Source organism: Carassius carassius, chromosome 21 (assembly GCF_963082965.1).
Source record: "Carassius carassius chromosome 21, fCarCar2.1, whole genome shotgun sequence".
Lineage (NCBI taxonomy): Eukaryota > Metazoa > Chordata > Actinopteri > Cypriniformes > Cyprinidae > Carassius > Carassius carassius.
In genome coordinates this window covers 25,995,921-26,023,636 of record NC_081775.1, presented here as the reverse complement: position 1 = coordinate 26,023,636, position 27,716 = coordinate 25,995,921, and the positions used below count along the sequence as shown (strand labels likewise).

General features: G+C 36.7%; 1 protein-coding gene across 4 annotated transcripts in view; it reads right to left on the bottom strand.

The window, feature by feature from the left end:
- Positions 1 to 27,716, bottom strand: part of LOC132098004 (disabled homolog 2-interacting protein-like) — an 84,027-nt gene that overhangs the window by 41,604 nt on the left and 14,707 nt on the right. For 3 of the 4 annotated variants that reach the window (XM_059504072.1, XM_059504073.1, XM_059504075.1), the window contains 2 exons: positions 13,626 to 13,732; positions 4,669 to 4,787 (listed from right to left, as the gene is read on the bottom strand). In XM_059504072.1, coding sequence (XP_059360055.1) covers positions 4,669 to 4,787; positions 13,626 to 13,732 — 226 coding nt within the window. Of the gene's footprint in view, positions 1 to 4,668; positions 4,788 to 13,625; positions 13,733 to 20,408; positions 20,562 to 27,716 lie in introns of those variants that run through there. The other variant, XM_059504074.1, reaches the window with a different exon arrangement.

The window sequence follows — 27,716 nt, the reverse complement described above, 5'->3', positions numbered from 1 at the left end:
ACACGACTGATCATTTAGTTTTCTGTGACTCAATACATGGCTCAGATACATCTTTAAGACATCTATTCAAAGTCTGTCTTGAGTGTTTTTTCATCATCAGTCCACTGCTATAATTTTTCTGATGGATGTCAGATGTCTGCTTTCTACAGATGTTTTTGTGACACTTCTGATCTCAAATCATTTTAAAGATGTTTATCAGATGCCTGTACACAAATATGGTGCTTGATGCTTTCCAAGCAATTCTCTTTCATATATCTCGGTATGCATGTATGCTTAACAGGATATTTTAAATTTCACACATCGATGGCAACCACGAGACGATCTGCGGTGAAAATCACAGGTCACTAAATAAACGAAATAACATAACAGCTTCTGATTACGCCATTCGTCTAGGGAAGCAAGACAAAGGCCGGTCCGCCCCACACACACATACACAAACACAGAAAGAAATGAAGACATGCACACTACAACACTTCCACGCCCTGGGCAAGCATGTCTTTTGGTATTAGCAGAGTGCAGTAAGGCCATGCATTCTCTCTATTACACGGCACCCAGGCTTGTAATTAAGTGGGACATAGCAAAACAGCCGGAAGCATGAAGGGAGGCTGACCTGGAAACCAAGCTGTGTCAAAGGGATGATGCAAGAGACTCTTAAAAAAAAAAAAAAAAAAACACAAGGACATGATGTTTCAGTAATGGTTTCAAACAGCATGTCTTTAGATTAAAAACAATGGATTATGCAGCAATAACTCTCATAAATGTACAGAAGTGTGAGCCAGAGGTGAAGAAGATGGCCTTTGCTGAATAAAAACACGCTTTGAATAGCCCTATCCATCACCCTGCTGAGACGACGCCACCTCCTTTATTTCTCATTCAATTACATGAGGATGAAGAGATCTCACTGCCGTTATTGGTCAGATAATGGTTGTTGGGAAAAAGAGGTAAAATCAATAGTTGAAGCCCAATGTCCTTTTCAAAGGCTGCAACGTACAGGGATCTCCTAAGGCTGAATGTCATGTTAAAGTCTTTGTTTTGTCTTTTAGTTTGATATCTCCACTTGGACATGCAGTGAAAATATCCTACATTATATGATTTATAATTACATAATGCATTAAAATGGTTATGCCACAATTTGATTAATATATTTTCATAGTTGAATATACATTGAGTACTGATCGGTTAAACAATGCCATTCAAAATTTTGGAGTAAGATTTTTCTCAAGGGTCTAATGATTGCCAAGGCTGCATGCATTTGATCAACAATACAGTAAATATAAAAATAATGTGAAATAATTTAAAATAACTCTTGTATCTGAATAAATTTAAAATGTTTGTTTTTTCCCCCCTGAATTCTAAGTTGAATTCCAGCAGACATTTCTCCAGTCTTTAGTGTCACATGATCCTTCAGCTGTTTACTTATTTCCTTATCATTATCAATATTGAAAACATTTTTTTCAGAATTATTTTAAGAATAGAAAGTTCAAAAGAACAGCTTTTATTTAAAACAATTGTAATGCATTTTTCAATGTTTTTTTGCTGAATAAAAGTAAATAAAAAAAATCTCACTGTGATTTTTTGTGTGTCATATACAGTACATTATTTATATAAATTCACCTGGTGACACTAGTGGTGCATACATTACATACTTGACCTCATCTTAAGTAACTTCTTATAAACATTTTTTTTTATAAAAGTAACTTATTATATATACTTATTATAAAGTACTCCCCAAAATAATTAACTACATTTTTGCCCTTCTGCTATAAAAGCAAATCAACTTCCCTTTCATATCACTTCCAGTTCATACATTAATTCTATCAATAAAAATCCTTTGCAGTGGCAAGTTAGAAGCTTTAAAAGCTTGTTCTTCACCCAAAACGACACCAGATATCTAAATGGAAGCTTTTATAGAGTTAAAAGGTAAAGAGGGAAAATAACAGTCCATAAAGCATGAAATCACAGATTCCACATACACTGATGCTGGCCATCAGTGCAGAACAGATCAACACTGTCCTCTACAAGCAGAACGAGACTAAAAATCATGCCCTTTTACCAACCTGAGGCTTAATCTGAGAAAACAGATCATTAAGCAGATCAACTCTGTAATTTCTGAACCACTATCAACAATATCAAAAAACTCGAAGAAACCCCTTAAGCCATACTCCATTATTAGTCACATCAAACTGTGATCCTTCCCCAAACTCACACTATTGGTTGACACGTTAAATAAATCAATGACATCTTTGATGTTTATGGTCGACATATGGAATGCACTTATAGCCCAAAGTATTCCATCATGGAAGAAGTATGCATATTTAAGAGTTCTACAAAAACAAAATCAAAGTCAACATGAAGCATGGAACTGATTCAGACTGATTGTACTTTTTTAATTGATACTCAAAAAGATTGTACAAAAGGAAAGAAAAAGAGAAAACTGTTTACTAAAAAATAATTAAGACTTAAAAGATTTCTTTGGAAGAATGTGAATGATTTGTGCACAAAAGACTGACAAACTAAAACTGAAAGCAAAGAAAATAAATCCAATTTCATTAATTATTAGACTGAGATGGTAGAAAATACTGCAGAGGTGACAAACCCTGTCTGAACTATGCAATACTGACTCAGCCTTTGCAACCGCCAGGTCCAGGCAGGCTGAACAGACACGTCTGGAGGAAATGACCCTTAACTTACTGTGACTGGCAGAACCCAGTCAGGTACAGAGGCTGCCACAGCATCCGTAAAGCAATATGTTTGTGTCACATCCAGCTCACACACCTTGGTGCCATGAAGCTGATGATGCTCTGCCTCCCAGGATAATATGCTGCTCTAATGAGGCATAACATTTCTGGACAAGCAATGCCATTTTTGCCTGCTAATACTACAGAAACACAGAAGCACAAGGCTGACGGTGAGCTGTGGAGAAATCTTTGGTGTGGTTGCTATGATATCCACAGTCCTGTAGAGTGACTCAACAAATTCCCATGTGATAGACGGTGCTCTTGAGATTCTCTTTAGGGTGAATGAGAATACTTTCCCACACAAATGGAGAATAAAAGGAAGCCGAGGTGCATTTTCGATAAATATAGATATAGTTTACTCAAAAATGAACATTCTGTAAAATGAACATCATAGAATTTCAAACCTGTAAGAGATTCTTTCTTCTGCAAAAGTCATATTTTTTTTGCAGAATAGTCCATTCTTTTCAATACAATAAAAGTAAATGGAACCATAAAATGCACCATAAAAGAACCGCAAAAGTGTCTAATGACTAATGGCACCACATTTGATTTCAGTGCAACAAGGAAGTGGAAAATTATCAGCCAAGAGCGGCTTAAATTTCACAGAGCTATCGCATGGCTTCAGAAGATTTGTAATCTAGCTGCATGAGTCATATGGACTTTTTAATAACACTTTTATGGTACTATTCTGTCAGTTTTTGGCACTTGACAAGCCCAGACCCCATTTACTTTTTATTATATGGAAAAGAGCAGCCAGGATGTTCACTATAAGGGTTTAGAATGAGATGAGGACGAGTAGGCTAAATAATAAATGAAATGTTCGCGTTTTGACAGATCTGTTGAAAGGTACAGCAGGGTGATGACAGGAAATAATGGTTTGACTAACAGAAGCCGAATTCAAACTCGGATAACTAACCGTCAGGTCAGAGATGAACAAAGGTTGCTCTTTTATAGCTCAAATCTCAGTTGTGCTTAATTTAACTACCAACTTTCTCTTCTAAAGCTTCCTAATGGATAAATAAAATAAAAAATAATTTTTTTTTGACATAAAATAAGAGTATAAAGCAATACTTGTGAATAGAATGCCTTGAGAATTTGAGTCCTCAGCAATCCTCCATTTGTGGTTAGTTTAACCTATTTTCGCAAGGAAAAACATTCTTGGGTTTGTAAAGAAGTGAGGTTGATAGATATTGCTTAGATTTCCACAGTGGCAAAGATAGTGGCCAGTCCTCCTGAATAACACAGACTCAAATGCAGTTGCAATACTATCTAAACTCTCTGTTCACGTCTGTGTGCATTCCTACAAGCTCGTATACAAGCAGCACACACTGACCTGGACACAAACTGCTGCGTGTAGGTCACTGTACTCAAGTCACATCAAAACAACATATGGACCCAGCATCCCGGAGTCAGATATTTCTTCTCTTGACAACCTGAACGACACGCAGGGAGCCGAATATTTCACAAGCATCTCTCACAATTTAGACTGAGGCTAGACCATTTATCCTGCGAGTAATCCAATTCATTCCTCACTCTGTGATCACTATTCATTGGGGAGAAAGATGACTCAGACATTTTAGCACTGCAATAAGTGACTCTAAACAATCTTAATAGAGATGAATAGAGAAGCTAAAGGTTTGGAGGATTACGTGATGAATTTTGTGAGAGATACAGAAAGCTGCAAATAGAGGCATTAAGCAGCGTAAAACTGACAAGGGGAGATCTGTTAATCAACTTAATGGCACAAAAACTACATTTTTATGCACTTTACAATCACGCAGTGATGTACTGTAAATGGCACATCATGAAGGACGTAATGACAGCTGTCAGTATAATGGTGGATTCAGGTGTTGGGAGAATAAAAAATAATAAGGCAACAAACAGGAAGAGACTCTAAACTGCAATGCAAACCTAAATGGTTCCGCCTTACCTGTCATTCTCCGCGCTCTTGAAGCCCGGTAAGATGTTCCTGAAGCTGCTGTGGCGGTCGAGCTTCGGCTGGCTTTTGGTGCGTTTGATGGAACCCTTCAGTCTGCGGCTCAGGAAGCCCTGGACAGGAAATCAGAGGAAAGGACTGGATTACACTCAAAGATTCATTAACCACTGGAGCAGATGCATGTGAAAACCGGCGCTCTGCTTTTTCCCTTCTATTTGTTCTTTCCTCTCATCTGTAGCATCGGGTTGCGGCGTGCATAGCTGCGCGATTGGTGCGGTACACACATCTGCTCGCAGCGCTATGCTGAGGAGCTTCACTGATGTGATACTCCCCTCAAAGCCGCTGTTACCATGGAAACTGTTGGCTGGCATGGAAAAGTGGGGAAAAATACTGGTGCACTGCAAGTTCATAGCGGGAGAGCTGAGCTGGTGCTTTTCAGACACTCTACAGATGAGGACAAGATTAAAAGTACTTGAAGTCTGTCTGAGTGGAATAGTTGAAACACTGAGAAGGGAAAAACGCACGCATTTCTCAGGCATGTAGATGCAATTAGTGGGTGGGAAATGTGAATCGAAGCCTCATGCATGAAGTGAATGAATGGCTGATTTACCTTAATAAGCCACTTAGTGCCTGTTGTTGCACAACAACCGATTAAGGGGCTAACAGAAACAAACAAAGTCTCATAGAATGGCACAAATTCTGCTGAAAGGACTAGTATAGTTAGTATAGTATAGCTACTGAGGGTATACATGACACCTTCCAAATTTGAGGAATATATATATATATATGTATATACATACATATATATATAACTACCTATTTACCTAAATTCGCTAATAAACCCTCCACCTTCCCCAGCTCCACCTGTATAGATCTGCTACGGGGTGATTCATGTATGCAATATATGGTGGTTATTTCATATACGTTATATGTGCAGCAGCAGTATTTCTTACATGCTCACAGCAGCATGTTGTGGATGTATTGGCAGTAAGAAGTCTCGGGACTTGCTCTGACGCAGAAGCAGCGCAGCAGATCTATTCCGCTAAGACCAAACACATTAACATTGTCATGTACACTGCCAAGCTAAACCTTCAGAGAGTTGTCCTGATATAACTAGCGTCCACACCAGCATATGATATTGTTTGTTTTTTCTAAATGCAGGCATGTCTGGCTATTTAAATTCTCCAGTTTATTATAGCAGGATAGATTCTGATGGTCAGCTGATGGTTTACTGATGCCGATCATCTCAAAATGGCCAAGTATTGGCCAGTAAAGATGTACTGTATATGGAAGGTGAAGATGATAAAAGAAATTGGGTCAGCTTTAAGGCATCTTATCAAAACAACTTCAAAGAATATTTTCCCCCTGGGGCATAATCTAAATTTTTTAGCTCTTTGTTTTTTTCGGGCCATCTTTCACATGAAATTTGCCAAACTTCCAAATGGAATTATTCATCGAGCCTGTCAGAGTGAAGGGAGCGTTGTTTGATGATGCTGTTGTTTGGAGGAGTTGTACAACTGGAGGCTGCTGGCGCGGTCTGGATCAATGACAACGCAGTCTGAAGAACTCAACTCCAGCTGTATCTTTCAAATTTAAACAATAGCCAAGATGCATTTAAGGTCAATGCATCACATGCATTTCTTTACAAAGTATTTAGTTCCCATATAATTCTGCAATTCTAAAGATAGAAGTAAATCCGAATTATTGTATTCTATAGAATTGTTTCATGCCCTCCAAAAGCCAGATGTTAATTTAGTAAGTGCTTAGCATATTATAATGATTTCTGTAGGATTGTGTGGCACTGCAGTCTGGAGCAGTGTTTGGAATAACGGCGTTTAAAAGAACGGCGTTAGGTAACGACGTTATTTTTTCAGTAATGGGGTAATCTAACTAATTACTTTTCCCGTCGTTACAACGCCGTTAACGTTACTGAACGTTAAATGCGGTGCGTTACTATGCATTGATTTAATATGCAATCCGAACGCACCCCTGGCTCACACAGCGAGTGAGCAGGTGGGTTAATAACGAGATAAGCGATTATGATTGGCTAAGGCAGAGTCATGCGTTTCATGGTAGCCAATCAGAGCCAGTGTTTTTACACACACGCGCCAGCGGCGCCAAACACACACACAGTCACACACACGCAACAGCTACACAGAGATTCGCAGCAGCAGGAGAAATGGCGAGTCAGGAGCAATCCGATGAAAAATTGGCATTTTCAAGGTGGAGATATAAGCACTACTTCAAATTCATTGTAGTCAAAGGCAAGAACATGCATGTAATGTGTGACACACGCATCTACAAAGCTAGTGGCCAAAAACACTTTTCTTACAAAGAGTGCAGGATAAAACTCTTGCTGTCTGTTGACGTGCAATAAATATTGAAAGCTTTGTACGAACACCTGTCTGTTCTACTTATTGAACTTGTGAAAACTGCTAAAAAAAAAAATACTTTGACATATAGCAACTTTTTTTTTTTTTACAGTAATGCAAATAGTTACTTTCCCTAGTAACAAGTTACTTTTATTATAGAGTAATTCAGTTACTAACTCAGTTACTTTTTGGAACAAGTAGTGAGTAACTATAACTAATTACTTTTTTAAAGTAACGTTCCCAACACTGGTCTGGAGTAATGGCAGGATAACACCCTATTCTTGACCAAACATATGCGGATATGTTGGCATCATGTCTCAGTAATAAGCTCTGTCAGCTGTCAGAAGGCTGAAGGTCTGCAGATTCCTTCACGTCTATTGTGTGCTTGTACAGAATTCTTGTAATGCTTAACTGCTGAGCCTGCATTCCCAACCTTTTCTCATCTCCCCCACTTCTACCACTTCTCTTGTAATCTTTATGCTTTGCCTCTCTCTGCCCTCTTGTGTACATGCCTCTGAGTTTGTGTCTGACAGCTTTAATTGTGCTGACAATCCCGGACATGGCATGAAACATTTGGAGGCTGAAAAATGTAGATTTGAAGGCCCTGTCTGGATTTGTATAACCTGGTCCTTTCTTTGTAGGACAGCAGAAGGCTAAGCCCTGTCCTGACCCACACATGGCACTGTTAGGCTGTTAGTCACACCAGAGCTATTCTGGGGCTCTGTTCCAAAAACCTAGTGAGATGTCTACAAAGACAGCATTCTTAGGCATTATAGGCACACACAACATGAAGATTGTTCTGAAGGGATAAGCAGCAAAGTATCAATATTTTATCCAACATTTGCCAAATATTTAATATTACACTTATATACTGTAAGTGGGCCATATTGTATACTTATAATTTTTAATCAGAACCCACATTACAAATGTTATGAGGGTTTCACATACTAAAAATAGTTTTCCAGTTAAATATATACAATTCTTAAAATAAATGTACAAAAGTAAATCAATTATTTAAACAAAGTAAAATAAAATAAATATGATTTAAGAGATTTTTAAGGGAATATTTTTTTAAAGTAAAAAAATACAAAAATAAATTTTATGTTAAAGATGTTTAGTGGGTCACTTAATGGGTTAAGCCACTATTCATCGCTCCTTGAAATGATGTCTTGACAAGTAACAGTCCTGTTATAACCAGTGGACCTGAGATACGTTTCTAGCCTTTATTGTGCCAATGCACCAAGGTTACAAGATAAACATTCCTGGAAGACATATAATTTAAGATGAAATATTGGCCCCTTCTGCCAAGACTTTCAGAAGACTTCTAATGCCAAATGCACACTACAACACTAAAGATGCCCATCCTACACGCAATTAAAAACTCACAGTTTGCCAAATTCTTGTTTTAAGAATAAAACTAATAAAATGTTGTAAGGTTTATGCTCAATAATGCCATAATGCCAGTGGGTTAAGCAAATAATTCAAATTACACTCTCTGAAAACATGTCTTAACATATTATGTGTGTTGTGTATGCTGGCATTACTGATGATGGAGCAGATAGTTTGTTCCTTCTCTGCAAAAAATAAATAAATAAATAAATAACAATAAAAATCTTAATGATTCCCTTTTGACTCGTTTTCCAGTTAAAACACCTACAAATCTTTAAAACTAGACAAAATGTGCATAAGATATTCTGTCTTCTTTTCATAGGTTGATTTTTAATATAAGTGCATTTACTATATTATTATCATTGCATGGCAGATTGTTCACTTAATTTTAATTTGTTTATTCTTGAAACTAGTTGGGGTGGGGGGGGTGAACGAAATACACTTTTATTAAAGATACTTTACATTCTGTGAAACAAGCCTAAATATCCCATCTCAAATATATAACACATTATTTTTTTCACTAACAGATTTTCAGTTATTTTTTTATTTGCATGGAAGAAGAAGAATGACAAATTTCTTTGAAACAAATTTTTTTTTTTAATTGCACTAACTGAAAAAAAATAAAATAATGCATTGCTTTTACAGTGCTTGCATTTTAATGCCTTGTATTTTCAGGGCTTTTATTATTTTTTTCTTCCATATACTTGTTTATACCTGTTAAAAATAGATTCACATTAAAATGCATTCCCCGGCAACAAGTCTAAATATTTTACTCAGTGTTGGTTCTTAAATAAATGTATCTTGTTTAAAAAAAATATAGTTTTAATAAAATATATTTTCACTGCAGTGTTTGCCTGCTCTGACATGGCACCTAAAGGCAACACTAGCCAGTGATAAAATGAGCAAAAAAGTTGTTTCCCCATTGTAAAAAAAAAAGAAAAAGTTCTTTGGGTTCAGTCTTCAATGAAGGCACTTAGCATAACAGCCGTTATCAAACATTAGAAACACGCTCTCAGATAACAACTAAACAAGACTACCGACTGCAGCGAGCCTCTGCTAAGAGCCTGAATGTGTCTGAGCATCTGCTGAAACAATACATCTAATGTCATTATCTGTTGTTCGCAGCCAGACAGTCTAGCCTGAGCCGTAACGCCCTGCACATGAACCATGGCCTGTGGGGAAATCTGTAACCCTGGGCTCCAAACGATCGTGTCTGCATACATCACCAGAGCAAGGTATTGGATTTCTCACAGGGTTCTCAAAGTGGTCCACACAGCATGAGGGCGCACTATTGCCCTTCCTCCTTCTGTCCCGACAAGTCCAGGATCCCGTTCAGCGTGGATCCAGTTCGGCGTACTCACACGAAAGGCTCTGTATCGCCGGAGACAGCGGAACTCTCTTGTGGCCCCGCAGGAGCCAAATGCACCACTCATCGGCATGCACAAAGGGCGTTCACGTTGGAGCATGCTTACAAACACTGTGCTCATTCTGTCTTGCGTCAGTTAATAGATCCTGTCATTAGTTTAGCTCTGTAATTAAGCAAAATGGGTGAGCTGAAAGCAGTGGAATAACTGTTTATCTTACATTTCTGGTAGGGGGTAAACAAAAACGACAGACTGATGCCAATATTTGAATGCAACATGCATCTCTGAAAAATAAATACATTGACCTTGCAGCGCATGAATATTAGTGTTTCTTCAACTCTGGGAATTTTTATGTCTCAGAACTTTTTAAATAAACTAACAGATTAAGATAACATTAAAAGATCACAAACTACTGTATAATGGAAACTTTTTACCACACATTCTTCATTTGCTTTTGATACTTTTCTGTTGACTTTTATGTATACTACTGTTCAAAAGGCACGGTAAGATTATTACATGCTTTGAAAGATGTCTCATAAACAGTCATTTTATTAAATATTATTACAGATTTAAAGAACAAGCCTATTTTCTATTGTCATTTATTTTAAAATGTTATTTATTCATCATTCTAGTATACAAGTCTTTATTGTCACTGTTGATTAATTTAATGCATACTTGCTGAATAAACGTAATAATTTCTTATAAAAAAATAATTCAAACCTCAAACTTTTGAATGGTAGTGTTTATATTTAATTATATACATATACATCCTATATATAAATAAATATATATATATATATATATATATATATATATATACACACAAAATGTATACATCCAGATCGCAACATATAATAATTTCTGTTAATAGTGTTCACCGTCTGTTTGATTACATGACATTAACTGCTTGACTTTTACCGTACATTTCTGCAATATGGACATCAACTTGAAATAGTCACCACTGACATGCTATTACTAAATAAAATGTAGAAACTTTAATTTTCTGTAAAGCTGCTTTGCAACGATTTACATCGTGGTAAGTACCATGCAAACTTAATGAACTGAATCATATATACATGAAAGTTAGAAAAATATCTATTCATGAATCATCCATTCACTACTTATTACTACATTTCTATTTTTTACTATGTTGTTTTCTATTATAATTAATATTGCTTTTTTTATTGCTATGCAGATAAAAAAGACTTTACTAAATTATGGCACAGACTATTATTTTGGTAAAAAAGTAATTCGAATCCAAACTAGCTGGTTCATTCAATCATGATTGTACCTCTCCATGATAACCTGGTTGTATGCCAGCGGTACAGTATTACAGGATGGATACGTTCTTACACGACACCTCATCAACTCTACACCCATTTCACTATGAGAGGCACGAGGGGATAGTATTGCCCTTCTCAGGAGGCATGGGTACTGGTGCTGCCAGCTGTGCCTGTGGATTTTCCACATCACAGCTAAGTGCAGGAAGATTCCCGACCCATCTTTATCTAAGTTTATCTTTATCTTTATCTAAGTGCAGGAAGACTCCCGACCCATCTGTCATTTACAGCACGCTTCAACAAGGACTGATTGCATCTCCTCCAAGGACTATTCCCCATTAGATGGTCATTGAGGTCTATAAAGCGATGGCTTAACTCTATCAGCCTAATCCTTCTCTCCTCTCAGGCTGACCCGAAGATTCAGAGCCAGCTGTGGCAGTGTCGCTCACTTTTCTGAGAGGAGAGTCATTAGGACCGGTGCTTCTCGCCCTAGGCAGGAAGTGCACAGCGTAGCGGTGATGACATGCCGTCTCTCCTCAGGGTGCGTGATGACACCTGCTTCATCCCTCTAGCAACAACTGCTGGGTTTAACCTCGTAACAGAGTTCAATGAACTGTGGTCTGCAGTTAGTCGACAAGTGCAATCCGGTGCCCTTTGCTCCACTAATCTTGACAAACAGAATCTGTCATAAAAGTCTGTATGTGCCACGCTACAACTGTTATCCACATTAAACACCTTCTATGTTATAAAAAGCATTGTGGTCTAGTCTAGTGGATAAATACCTTGTGTGTAGTAGGGTTCAAAACCATGAAGTTAATCCGTGAAGTGTGTAGTACATCTTAACTGTTCTGTAAATAATTGTTGTGCACTACTTTTCAATATTAGTAGCTTTTAAAAAACAGAATAACATGAAGAAACAGAACAAATTGAGACAGACTCAATCCAGAAGAACTGTGGCAATGTCTCCAAGACAGCCAGTTTCATATGATATTAAATGTCATCTGGAATATGCAATCAGATCCAAAAATTAATTACTTGTAATTAGAGTAAATTACGCTTTTGGATTTACAAAAATTATTTCTGGTTTAAGGAGTGTTTCAACATTGCAACAACAACTGATGAACAACATTTTTATTTTAATAATCACTCAGTAGGTTATTTAACTGTGTATTATTATGTATTATTGAAAGTCTTTTGTCTTTAAAGCTCATTATTTACATGTAATGCAGACATGACCAAACTTTTTGTCATCTGAACCTCTTTCACCTAATGCATTTACTGTTAAGTGGTGGCCAACCACCTATTTTGGAAGGCTTGACTGTGTTTATGGGGGACACTGTAACACGTGTTCATGCTTTGTTCGGTTAAATTTTTTGTATTATTTTCCATACATTTCATTATTGTTTCCGTTTTCCTAATGGAGGTCTGTTGGCTTCCTGGTTCTATGAAACCCCTCCCTCAGAAATACACAATGGGCACAGATTGGTTAGCTGGCCCAGTGTGTTGTGATTGTGTGCTACCGGGGGCAGGGTTTATGTACATTATAGTGTTCATGATATCACAAACCAAGGAAGAAGCTCATTGTGTCCCTACCAGCTGTTTGTTGAAGGCCTTAAAATCCAAATTCTGTCAAAGAAAATACCTCCCTTTGCATTGAACTTTGCAGATGTTTTTTATGCTCAGACAGGAACATTACACATTAACTAAAGTAAAAAAAATGAAATCATAATCAAGGACCCTTTAAGTAGACCCTGAGATTTTTAAACAAATATTTTAATAATTAAGCATCATATCTGCATGTTCACAGTTCTCTGACATTGGTTGATGGTCATAAAGCATGCAGCATGCAGGTAAACAAAATATTTCATTTTTACTATTTAAAGTTGATTGTTATTTATAAAACAGTAATTAGAAATATTTTGTAAAATAACAAACTAATTAAACTGAAATTATAAAATACCTAACAAAATAACTAAAATTTAAATTAAAACAAGCTAATTCAATATATTTTTGTATTATATATATATATATATACATATATATGTATGTGTGTATATATATATATATATATATATATATATATATATATATATATATATACACATACATATATATGTATATATATGTATATATATGTATGTGTGTGTGTGTGTGTGTGTGTGTGTATAACAGTATTGAAATAAAAGTACGCTGATTTTATAAGTGAATTTTCCTTGTCTTTTTTCACATGATAAAGAAGAAATTAAGACACCTGTAATATTTTTATAAGAAACTTAAAACAAACTTCACTTATTCGTTTCAGAAATTGGCACAAATGTCAAAATCTGGTCAAAATAAAGCAGTGAGATTATTTAAAATTCACTCCATATTGACATTATGTGAAGAAACTAATTAAACATTTGATAAAAAAAATATTATTATTATTAAAATTATTATTATTATTATAATTATCATATAAAGTCAAACTGAATAACACAGAGATGCTTAAATCCTCTTACGGTTGTAAATGTACTATTTTTATCTGTGCTGCTGTCATAAATGCGTACCGTGACTTTAAAAGGTGTTGACGTGTCTGCATCCATAGCGACCACCGTTTTGTCCACTGTACTGCCAGGCATACTGCGCCGCCGGCCCACCCTGTCAGTGAGAGACTCTGAGAACAGACAGACAGAAAGAGAGAGAGAGAGGAATCAGAGAGTGATGACTGGATTTATGTGTATGTAGCCTGCCCAGAGCAGTTCTACGATCAGATTTCCCCTAGGATAAACAACACCACAAAATGAACACAATCACACATCAATAACAGCACTGGAAAACTGAAAAAACTAAAGAAAGGTGTTCAGCATCATCTCTTCTTCATGCCTGCAAAGATTTCAACAAGTTGCTAGTTTGTTTCGGATGGTTGCCTGTGGGTAGCTGTGCCATTGCTATGTTGTTGTTGTTATGATCTTTTGAGTGGTATTAAGCATGTTGCAATGTGGCTGCTTTGGCAGGTTCCTTATTTGCTCAAGTCAAAAGGCCCACCCATAATTCTCTACAATATGCTGCTTCTGTAGTCACATGTGTCGGTCATGCGCGGCCTGCATCAGCCTGTCAGACTGTGCTTGGCATTCACCACACGCCTGCATCTCTGTGTCTGCACGATTGATTGAGGGAAGTAGGGAACAAGTGTTTGTGCGGGGGAAAAAAATAGAGAGCTAACGCAGCCAACCTGAAAGACAAGATCTATGAAATTCATCCTTCTGTCTGTCTCTTTGCACAGTCTGAATCACGTCAAACTCAAAATAAAGTGGAGGAAGGGCTTCTGTGCCTCGCTGGTTTTGTACTAGGAAAGATGCGTCACTAACAAGATCTGGAAGCCTTTTTTGTGTGTGCTCTTTCTGACAGCACATTTCTTGTGCCAGAATTAGTTGTTTAAATAAAAAAGCTTTCTGTTCTACAGTATAAAAAAATATCCTGTAATATTTAAGATATTAAAAAAAACTGTCAGCTGTGGTTGCCCAAAAAAATGACTGTAAGAATGTGAGTGTTTCCGGTGTTACAAGATGCCTGTATATTTTAACATTTATAACATTTATATATTTCACTTAGTAATAGACTGTTAATATAACTACATACTCAAAACTACAAAATCTGCAGTCTCAGTCATCATTTAGTGCTGTTTGAGCAAAACTAGACATGATCTGATAACATGGAGGATGAGTGATTAACAGCCCTGCGTAGGTATCGACATATGAACATTCCGTCTGTGTGTGTGTGTTGGTAAATTCACTGTTTTCTCACTAGAGAGATGAACAGATTGGAATGCATGGGAGAGAAATCTCAATGCCGTCTCTTGGTTATGTTAATATCACAACATTCTGATCCATATGTTAAGCATGGAAGCAAGATCACATGATCTTTGACTTAAATGCAGTGTTTGAAAACAGTGAAGATCCACTGGGTTTTTGAGTTACATTTAAAAGTCTGTAAGTAGGCCAACACATTATATACAGTAGATAATTCTTAACAGGGAAATATGTGAGGGAACTTATCCTAGGTGAGGGAAATATATATAATGTTTTTTTGAAATATGACTATGTGTACTTCTGTTCATAATCATCAGTATCTCTCCATCAGCTGTGTTGAAAGCACTGTTTGCTCTGAATGATGACTACAATGCTATTACCAACCTGCAAACTAATAACTGGTTCAAATATTCTTTCATCATTAAGCTGCTTGATCATGATTGATAAAATGCAACATGAATGGAAAAACACTAAACAACAATTAAGAGATGGCTCCAACATTCCTCCACCCAGAGCCAAGTGTTTATGAAGAGTGGAGACAGTAAAATGCTTTCATATTGAGAGGACAACACAAGGGGCTCAAAGAAAAGCCTCCTCTGGCACGGACCTGTGAGCAGGGGGTCTGAACTCCTGACCGCTCTGCTCATATTTGTCCAGAGCAGACATGCTGACAAGAATACAGAAGTTGTGATTATGAGTTTCTGTGGAAATACTTTCCATTTTTCAGGGAGAACAAAAGTAAATAAATACCACATCAGGGGGCCGATCACCGCCACTTTACGATCCAAAACATTAAACCAAAACTAAACTGATTTCCCATACTAAACTAAAGCTTATACAAGTGTACATTATATAATATATATTCTTTTTGATTGTAAAGCACTTTGGATGTACAGCAGTACACAATAAAGCAATATATAAATTTATCAGTCATTCATTCATTCATTCATAAAATAAAATAAAATAGTACAACGTGGCCCATGTAACTTACTTATAAATTAATATATTTAAAAAAAATAGTTCTCGACTGGTAAGAACCATCAAACAATGTTCTATATATGTAAATCAGTTCAACCCCAGATGTTGGGAAGACTTGTGGGCCATTTGCCAAAGAATTACAGCAGAAATGCTTGGCGCTAGCGGCCCTATTAATCTGCTCTGAACAAGATGCATGGCTCAGCTGTGTAAGAGACGCCTGCACCGGGGTGCCACCATCCTCCATCTGATCTCACGGAGGACTCTGTCATTGCAGGAAATTACATAGAAGTGATATGGTCTCATTTAGCATTCAAGCAGGGCTATAACTCACAGGCCTGTCTCATTTGCTCTTAATCTAAATGCACACCTTTCTTCAGATCTGGCTCGACTTGTCGCAGCTAGAGATGATGAGTCTTTGCAGGCCTTTCGGTTTGGTTAGACGAAGGCCTGGGACACAATGCTTTTTTGACTCCTTTGGCAGCGATGCCCTTTTAAGGTTTAAAAGCAAAGACAATAACATAAAAAGCTAAACAACTTGTGCTGATCTGCAGCAGGGTCATGGTGACATACAGTGACTTGCAGGTATTTTATACTTGATTATAAATGACAATTAAAAAATTGTATAACGGGAAAGAATAAACAGAATAAAAATAGACTTTGCTTGAGTCTATTTAGCAATACATAACTTTGTGACGCAGTAAGTATCTGGTGTAATTAATATAGTTAGTAAATAAACAGATTTTACAAGTAATTTTCTGTCAGATGCCCCGTCTGCATATCCACTGATTTTCAGTATGGATTGAAGCAGAGAGAAATATTGTGGAGAAGTACACAGAATTCATTCATTTGTGAGATACAGACCAAATCCTTTAACTATAAGAAGATTTCTAATACACACACACACACACACACACGTTTGTTTCTGTGAATTGTGGGGACTTTCCATAGACTTCTATTACTATTTTATAGCGAACAAACAATATTTTGTAGTTTTTTAGTTTTTTTTTTTAAATAAATGAATATATATATATATATATATATATAAAAATGCTGAATTCTGAAAAACCATGTATCACAAAAATATTAGAACGTAGGGTTCTCAACTGTTATAGTATTGAAAAGAATAATTTCTTAATCAGCAAATCAGCATATTACAATCATTTCTGAAGGATCATGTGACATTGAAGACTGGAGTAATGACACTGAAAATTCAGCTTTGCATTACAGGAATAAATTACATTTTAAAATGTATTCAAACAGAAAACAGTTATTTTAACAGAATATTACTGTTTTACTACATTTTTAATCAAATGCAGTCTCTGTAAGATTTTTCACAAAAGTAAAAAAAAAAAAAAAAAAAAAACTTTTTTTGAAAGCAAACCTATGTGCCCATTCCCTGGGTTTAATAATATCCATGCTCCTCTCAGCCTATCAATCCAACAGCTAAAATGCTGTGCAGGCTTCCATCTTACATCACTCCCCTGAAACCAGACCACCACGGTGAAAGGAAATGGAAAACAGGCAGAGACAAACAGAACAGAAATAGAATGATAACCAAGCACTGTTTGTTGTTCTTTGAAGAGCAATTATTTAATCAGAACAAGCTGTTCCAGTGTTTCAAATTAAAGGTGATGTAAGTGTGAGAATTGTATATAATGACAGATTGTCATTTTTGGGGGAACTCTTGTGTAAGACATGCACAGTAACACCAAGAATTGATGGCAAATGCTGCTTTGGGTTCATTGCTGAAGCATCAATCCCTAAGCAAGTCAGCTCTCTTCCTTCAAACATACACAGAGCTAAACCCTCGACTACACCTGTCTCTCAAGCCCCTCGATGTGTCAAGAAACAGAACTTCTTTGGGTTTTAATGCAAAAGTGCTGCTAAAGGCCTGACAGATCATGCAGCCCACATTCACCAAATCTGAGAAAATCTCAGTAAGATTTGATCAATCTCATCAACTGCCACCACAAGAGTTTGAGCAAAGTTTGAACAGTGCAATGTTTCCAAGTAATGGATCTGAAACAAGAATGCATCTTGAAGTTTTTTCTACACACTTGAAGTTTAGAAAAATACTTAGTGCACTCATGAAAAGAAGGAAATGGGAGAAACTAAATGATAGGGCTGCAAAAACTAAGGTTGCAATTGTATGTTATGAGTGGTTGCCAGGTTTGTGCCAAATTCAGAAATGTAGAATTGGCTTCCATTTAATTAACGAGTGTGTATTTGAATTGAATTTGGGATGGGATTTTATATATATATATATATATATATAAATAAATTATATATATATATATATATTATATATATTATATATATATATATATATATATATATATATATATATATATATAATAAATTAATAAAACAAAATGAAATGGTAGAATATAATTTAATAAATAAATAAATTATTTAATACATATTTATATTAATTTATTTCAATCAAATCATTAAATTATAATTCCTTTCTTTAGTTCAGAAACTAAATTGGATTTCAAAAGTCTCTCAAATTAATTCTGGTGTTTGCCAGGGCACTGCTATGTAGTTGCATTGGTTAGAAAAGTATTAGCACACCTCTCCTCAACAAGCTGCTTGCAGCAATCACACTCGGGTGCACACCAAAAGAGGACCATACAAGCGTACCAAGACCTCCTTGAAGAGGTGGTCTCAGCCCAATTGCAAACAGACACTGGAGTGGTTTGCTCATGGTTAGAAAGCAATCCGACCCAACGGACCAAAGCGGTATCATAATTCTTAAAGGGAAATATGCTACATAAAATGCAGCAGTCAGTGTAGAGGAATGTAAACAGGTGAACTCTGACCAATAAGACCAAGAGCTTTACTAACATGTGACCTGCATAAACACAGTTTGGTATGCTTTGCAATGTTGCCTTGTGAATGTGAACAGGAACCGAACCAAGAAGTAAATGCAACAATCCAAATAATCTAAAAGTCAGAGAACACCAGAAACTGAGAACAGAAATCATTCATGGAAATTTGTTCGAACCTGATGTAAAGCGGAGGTGGCAGTTTCTTCAGGATTGTGTGAACTGTGAACTGCTTGCTTTCTTCTCCCACACACACACACACACACACACACATAGGATAAGTCTCTCTTACATTTACATTTACATTTATTCATTTAGCTGACGCTTTTATCCAAAGCGACTTACAATTGCTATATATGTCAGAGGTCGCACACCTCTGGAGCAACTAGGGGTTAAGTGTCTTGCTCAGGGACACATTGGTGTCACACAGTGGATTCGAACCCGGGTCTCTCATGCCAAAGGCATGTGTCTTATCCACTGCGCCAACACCACCGCCAACACAACACTCTTGGCTCTAATCAGTGTAAGGACTGAAAAGAAAAAGTCCCTGGAGGCTCTATATTTAGGAAGCTTTACTTCACCATGAGGAAGACAAAAATACTTGTTTATGAACTCCATTGAAGCAGTGAATTACTGAAAAATGGATAGATATTTTTACAGCAGCACATCATAGGCTGACATCATAGGCTAATTTTTTTTTTTCCTAATTCAGGCTAACTAATACTGAAGGAAAAGTGATTTAAACTCTGAATCAGAATGTACAACTTGTCTTTTTAAACTGCTAAAGTAAAAGTATAATACTTCTGTTTATAATTGTCAGTTTTTAAAAACATGAAAGTGGAAGGAAGGCCATGAAGAAGACCACAAATGTGTATGAATTTGAAATATCTTTAAGAGCTGATAAACAAATTCAAAAGTCCAACATTCACAATGTCAAGTCGCAGTAGACCAGAGGATAGATAGAAACAGGTTTGGAGAGAACACTTCTCGTAGATAGTATCTTCAAAATATGTTTACTTTCAATAAGATTTCAAATGTTCTCTCTTTGTCTCAAGGAATAAGGCCAGGACAGGTTTGTACTTGTGACAGACCAATATGATTTATCATATTGATTAATCAACTAATTAATCAGCCATTATTAATAATAAAATAAAGTAATTAATAATCATTAATTATAAATATATATTATTTTTTTTAAAACAAATAAGAATAATTTTAGATTAATTTTTTTAGATATATTTATTCATTTATGGAAAGGACAAGAACTTTTGCAATTAAGTTTTGTAAATTGCATAATTTTATTTTGTGTTTCCATCAATGTACTTCAAGATAGAGTATGTATATTTTTATGAAACGTCAACAAAGTCTAGTCCCCTAAAAAAGTTGCCTGCACCTTCACTTGCTTCAAAACCATGTATCACAGCAAAAAAAAAAACGTCAATCACAGAGCAAAGAGGAGAAGAATATCTGAAACCTGGGCACCTTTTTCTCTCAGACACCAAATGCACACTTCATTCTGATTGAAAACTATAATCAGTCAAACATTTCTGTCAGTTCCTCGGTGCACTTTAATTTCCATCATCCTTGAGGGCAAATTCTTTTATATGATGGATATTAAGTCAATATCATCCGACGGTGAAAAATTCCACAAACGCATAAGGGTACTATGGCACACTCCTGTAACCCCGGCAAAGTACTGTTTTTTTCCAAGATAGACAGAAAAAGACAAAATCACCCTTGATAGTAGTGCGGCAGCGGCTCCGTGAACGAACATGCTGTCTGTGCCTGGATCGGCCCAGAAGTCTGTAGTAGTACCACTTCCTCCCCAGAACTCGCCTCACTGCCCCTGACATGCTATCCGCTTTCACCTGTGTCACAGCCTAAGGAATGATTGATTCAGAAACTGCTGGAAGTATTCACCTCAAAAGCTGCTGTTAAACTGAATCACTGCCAGAGAAGTACATTTCTCCATCTGATTCTGCAAGTCAGGACTGCTCTTAAAATGACATTGTGGAGAGTTTCGAGAGAAGAGGGGGAAAAACAAGGGGGAAAGTAGAGAGTCAACTCCTCCCCACAAATAACCTCTGTGCTTTGGGAATGAAATCTAGAGTGAGGTGTGAATTTGGGTGTAAATTATAGTGCAGACATATCCTGAGCAGCTCCATCATTAAAATAACTACATCAAATGTACAGATATTAGATTACAGTGATAATTCACTCAAAACTGAAAATTGTCTACTTACCCTTTACAATGTTCCAAAAAAACTCCAAAGGAGAAATTTTACTCTTTGCAAAAGCAGTTCATACTGACCACATCAAGCTTAAAGAACACCCAAAAAATAAATAATAAAACAAAATTTCCAATCATGTAAAATATAATAGCCTAAAAATCTGTCAAAATTTTTACAATGTATGTAAGTAATAAATTCTGGTTTGTTTCTCACGCAAAACTATCATTTGGTAGTTTTACAGAGCTTATCAGGTATGGTCACTAAAAGGTGCACATTTTTCCCATTATTGTTGTAAATTCAAGAGAAACGAGTATCTATCATAGCTTTACTTGGCTGAAACCACTAAACACTGAACAGGAGGTCTGTCTCTTCATCCGCCCTCAGTTAAACATCCAATACATTAATACGTTTGCAGTGCTCTGACTAGGCATTTGACCCCTGTGACCTCTACGACACTAGCTGGTGAAATAATGAGATTTACGAGCCGCAGAAGAACATCTCACCTCCATGAGGAAATCCTAGATTCTGAGAACCAAATGTCTACAACCTACCAGTCAGAGATGAAATCTATTTTTAAAAAGGATTTACAGTATGTGCACCCATCACAACAAAGGAAACTAATTAAATGGAAAAAAATTAAAAGTTACTTTATAGGTGTTTGAATGATTTTGTGCCATAGTATTGATTTTAAATATAAATCTTTAGTAACATTATACGTCTTTACAGTCTCTTGTGATCAATTTAATGCATTCTTGCTGAATAAAAGCAATAATTAAAAAAAAAAAAAAACACTGTCTTCCAACAGCATACATCAAACAGCCTAAAAAGCTTTCAGACCATGTCGTTTTAATTACTTTTTGATGAAGTAGTGGTTAATATCAGGTTATCACAGTAACTGTGAAAATATGGTAATTTGGCAGAAACAAAATACCATGGTCATTCTTCATGAGGGAGAACTCACCCTTACATTGTTCCAAACCTGCTTGAATTTCTTCTCACTGCTATCTTCTATAGAACAACAAAAGCATACTGTGACCAGGAGCTGTCAAGCTCTATTAAGGAAAAAAAATTGACAGAAAAAGACAGAAATATATCCCCCACCATGCCTCTCAAATGTCAAAAGATGTGCATAATTGAGAGCAATGGCATTGGTTTATATTGCTAAATATGTGTAGTTTAAATGGGTGTATACTGTAACTTCATATGGACCACTTATATTATAGTTTTTCAACGTTCTTTTGTCTTGTTTGCCTAAATGAGTATCATGAACAGCAGAATGAATGTCATACAGGTTTGAAACAACATAAGCGCGAGTAAATAACGACAGGATTTTCATTTTTGAGTGAACACTTGCTTTAAAACTTTGCTCAACTTTTCATTACTCCAAAAACAGACTGACAATCCAGAAAGTTCCACATCAGCATCACGTCTCCGAACTTTAACCATCGAAAGCAGGAATGCTTAAAACTACAAAGTTAAAAGATTAGAGGGAATAATTGAAAAGCAGAAGAATTAAAGACAGTCTTGATACGAAGCGTCTCTCGGTAAGTTGGAGCTGATGGATGGGGGGGTTGACGTGCTGGCAGCTCAGTGACAGAATATTTCTCCAGTGAGGAGGAAGAGAGCAGGTCTGTGGCATGCTGGGTCTTTGTAGGAGGGTGACTGAGTAATGGAAGGAGCCGAGGGAGGCGACAGGAGCCATCTTCATTCTCTCCTGACGCTCATGCACTCAACCCCGGTGTGAACTTTCTCATCGAGAGAGGATGAGATGGAGAGGCTGGCGTAAATCTGTCTGCCCGGCTTCTCGGAACAGCTCTGTACTGGAATAAATGTGGGTAATAAGAGGTCTGATATTATTACCCGTAGTGCAGTTGCTACATGCCACCTGAGCCTCGGAGTCAAGCTAAAGGAGAGTATAGGGAAGTGCCATTAAGTGGAGTGATGGACGGCTCTGTGTACTGATGCTGCCTGGTTTGCATGAAGACATAAAACAAAACGTTTATCTCTCCAGAGATGTAAAGCAAATCAGAAACAGTGGAACCAGATGTTTGGTAACCATCAGAAATGCGAACTACTCATGAGATTAATTAGCCAAGTCACTGTCTATACAAATCAAAATAAAGTCAGTATTAAACTGTCTTATGCTTCTAATATGTTGCTTTAAGACAAAAATGACTCAAAGAGGAATGCAGGACTCAGTGTCCCCCCATAAATAATCAGTTCTCTTACACCATTGTGACATAATCTGGTTAACATTCATCAGCAGGAATTAATGTAGACAAGGCATGATTGATACTGGAACAAATTACTTCTTGCTTCTTGATACATTTTTATTATTATTATTTCTAAAATAGCTTTTCAGTGGGAAAACAATATGTTACAATCCTATATATATATATATATATATATATATATATATATATATATATATATATATATATATATATATATATATATATATATATATATATATATATAGAGAGAGAGAGAGAGAGAGAGAGAGAGAGAGAGAGAGAGAGAGAGAGAGAGAGAGAGAGAGAGAGAGAGAGATTTTTACTGGAATGTTAAAAATGCATAAATTTATCTTTATATAAATTATCATTTGTTTGTTCTATTTTCAGGTGTGATCCATTAAAATATTTAATACGAATTAGGAAAACAAACATTATTATTATATGTAGATAAACATGCTCTGATGAATTACGCACAGTAAGACAAGTAATATTATTTAGGAAAGCAAACGCAGAATGCAGAAGGAAGTGTGAGTTACGTGTCCAGATTTTTTTAATTATTGTGACCATATTAAAATCACATAAGTACTTCTTTCTATGATTTCTTCTTTCACCACACTCTGAAATCTTTACCTCTTTACTCTACCAGCCCTTTAATAGCACTGACCTCAAGAGGTGTGCACACAAACAGGCATTTAGCCTCAGAGCGCAGGAACACTGCTGTAAATATCAGACTGACTTCAGGGAGCTGACTGACTGGTGTGCAGCAGGTAAATGCAATCAAGACATGACTTCAGCTCTCTGCCCTCGGGCCTTCTTCATAGATTGCACATTAAAAGGGGAAAATGTTTACATGCAGTGCCCCCCTCTGGACCAAAGTGGTACTAAAAAAGAAATTTGATACACTACATACAATAAGAGCATCCCCACAAACATCAACAACATATTGTGAAAATAAGACAGACAGACAGACAGACAGAATGAAAGATAGACAGACAGATTAACAAGATAGATCAAATAGAAAAGTATAAGTGAAAAAACAAACAACGTCTGCTGAAGTGATGAAACAAACCAAGACAAACCGCAGTTCCCACACTGCCACCGCAAAAAGAGGACAATCAGAAGGACCTCAAGCTGTGGAGAAGAAACATATGATGGCCACCGACACCACAAATGCCGCCTTCTTAGACAAAACATGCAATAACTTGCTTTCCTTTGAAACCACTCTTTTTTCAGTTTTTTTTTTCTGACGTCAAATATACAAACAGCTCTTTGGGTGTTGATTTATGAAATACACATAATGCTCTTGGCCATTATAGCTGTTACATCAAAAAGCTTTCGTGAGAGTACAGAGTTCACCATTTGGTGATTGGGAAGTACAGAGAGAAACTTGTTTTATTTGCTTGGATTCCAAGCTTTTACTAGAAAAGGCAACGTTCAAAATCATCAACCAATGAACACCCATAATGACATTCTTTCTGTCATGATGTGACAATGTGAATTAATGAAGCAATGAAAACTAGGAGAATGAACACATTAGGCGAGATAAAGTCTGGCAAAGATACAAGAGTTCTGGACACACTGGTCTAGACTGTTTATGGCCCTGAATGAGACTCACGATGAGTTTAATTTATTGTGCAATTTTTGCAGCAATGGCAAATTTGGGAAGAGATGATTTCTCTGCCAAATCAACAATTACATATAGTTCTTTCCACTTGATAGTACGAAAATAGTCCATTAGTCTTTTTTAGCTGTGTGAGAACTAGGCCTATTTGTGTTATTTTTGCAATCATTAAAAAAAAACAGAGAGCTCCTGTAATGTGAATATGGCAAAATCAGGGCGAAAAGTCAAAGGCAACACTTCCAGTCATCCTGTGATTGGTTCATTTACAGTACCTGTCAATGCACAAATGACCATCTATCATCACAACTAGCCTGCAAATTGGCCTGAATGGGTGAAACTGGTAGAAATAACAAGCTCACCCACTCAAGAGTGTTCATACGAACTAGAGCACAAATTTACATTGGACCAAAAAAACAAAAACACAACAACAACAAACCAACAGCAGAGGGGGGACTTGAATTTTGTTGCAAACTACTGATTTTATACTGATTTACTTTTAGTAAATCGAAAAGCTAAAGCAGATTATCGTCAAACACTAAAGCTTATAGAGTATTAACATACCACTTTAACTTACAAGTAAGTGTACAGAGTACACGACAGAGTACCAGGTACTGTGCATCCAACTTGCCTCGTAATCTCTGAGACAGGACTTCAATCACTGAGCTACATGGGGTCTAGCAGTTTACTGATGCTGCTGGGTATTTGCCGCTTGTAAGCAGACCGCCACTCTTACAACATCTGGACGTCCCCTGTAAAGCGAGAGGCCCTCAGTCACCAGACACCATTAACATCAAGCTCCCTGAATCCCAGCAGTCACGCCGCATATCCTGAAGCAACAGTCAACAAGCTCATGAATCTCTTCCCAGACAAAAAAACAGCAGTTTCAACCAGCACCAGCAGAAATAGCCTCAAGGGTTTCACACGTTCCATCTCTGTTTATGTGGACCAGACTCAAATATCTGCTATTCATTTATCTGTTAGAATTACACAATCCCTGGGAAGACAAGGCAGTTTGTGGAAGCTTTTGTGTGCGATTTAAACATAGATAAACACATTCCATCAGTTATTTAATTAAAAGAAGAATCTTTCATCATTTATTCTGGCTTTTTATCATATAATGAAAATAGGCTGTTAAACTAAAAAAACTCAAATGGTCCATGAAGGGCAGCTCAGACATTCTGTAAAATATCACTTTTTGTGTTTAACTGAGGAAGGAAAGTTCCTCACAGGTTCAGTAAATGATGACAGGGTTTTCATTTACTGTATGTGTAAAGTAATACTCTAAAGTAATTTCCAGAACATAAAGCAGATAAAAAGCAATTTGGCACTGGATTCAAAAGTGCATTAAGACTCAAACTCGTCTCATGTTCAATACAATCACTGCCACAATTGTTTTCCCCAAGCTGGAAGAATTGTTTCCTCCATTCTTGCAATTATCTCAATTACAGAGAAGAACAACAGTACTAAACTAATGGCTGCTGAAGAAAAGACCAGGAACATGTTGTTCTGATTTGTTTTGCCCTTGAAGTAATTTACTTTCCGGTTCAGTTCCAACAACAATCTCTTGAACTCGTAGCACATTTCTGGTTTGACCCAATTTCAATCTAGTTTATTCTACGTGTTCAGAAGACCTTAATCATACGCAAGACAGATGTTCTCAAAGGGTTTTATCCCCCGATAATCAAGATTTCTATGTTGCAACTATGCAATTTTTTATGGATGCTCTTGAAGCAGAAAAGGTGTAAGAATGACCACCCACATGTTTTTGTTATACAGTACTATGCATTGGGCTATAGCGTAAAGCCTTACATTTATAATTACTTAAATTTATATAATTATAATTACATTCTTTACTCACCTTTATGTCACTCCAAACCTGTATGACTTATTTTCTTCTTCAGAACATAAAATGAGATATTTTGTATAACACTGAGACACTTAAAAATTACATTACATTAATTATTGCTATTTTATTCCAGCTAATTTTACTCTAGATTTTACTGCATTACAATGTCATATTGTAGACTCAATTCAACTTTAAAAGGGAAGCATGAGATACCTGCTCCACTAAAGTCAGCAAATGAAGTTGTAAGAATAATGTGAGGGTACCCAAAACTCTGAATCCGCTGATCAACAGTATCAAATATAGTTTGGCTTACCAAAGTGTAGACACAACTGTTATTGCTGCACATGGACTCTCGTATAACCCTGAGTACTATATTTAAGACGGTCTAGACTGGACTCCTCAAGAATCTCAGCACTTTCTGGCATGTTGTCTACTGTCCTTCAGTCTAATCTAAAACCGAAGGGTCTATCATCATCTCGCCAGCAGGCACACACACACACACACACACACACACACACACACACACACACACACACACACACACTCTCTCAATTAAGCAGTGCTATTACATTAAGATCAGGTGTGATGTTACTTCAAACAGGAAATACATCAAAGAGGTTCATAAGTGGTCCACTTCTGTCTACAGGGGTCTTCTCCCTGGGGCAACCGGGGCAGGTTATGCTGAACATGAGCACTCTAAATTATGATCTATAAAATGGGCCATGAGAGGTATTTATAACCCTTGGATAGTGGATGAGGCTGCATTTTTTTCAGCCGAGTAAAAGCAATTCCACTGCAGCCATCACAATATTTTCAAATATCTGTGCTCAGCTGCCGATAGGCATCCTACAGAACATCTCGACCACATTGCTCAGTAAATTAATTGGACTTTGGCTTTTCTCTTTGGTATGTTAATGAACGTCTAGCACAATGGACTCCGTGCCATCAAAGAGCCATGGATAAAATATGCCAAACACCTGCTTGTTCCAACAGCTCCACCGTCTCTGCCAGGGCCTGCATTAAACCCCCGCAATAAACTGTGAGAATGCTTCACTGCCATTAGCAGTAAGTCACGATTTAAGAACTGAGATCCAAATCGCCGAATATTAAT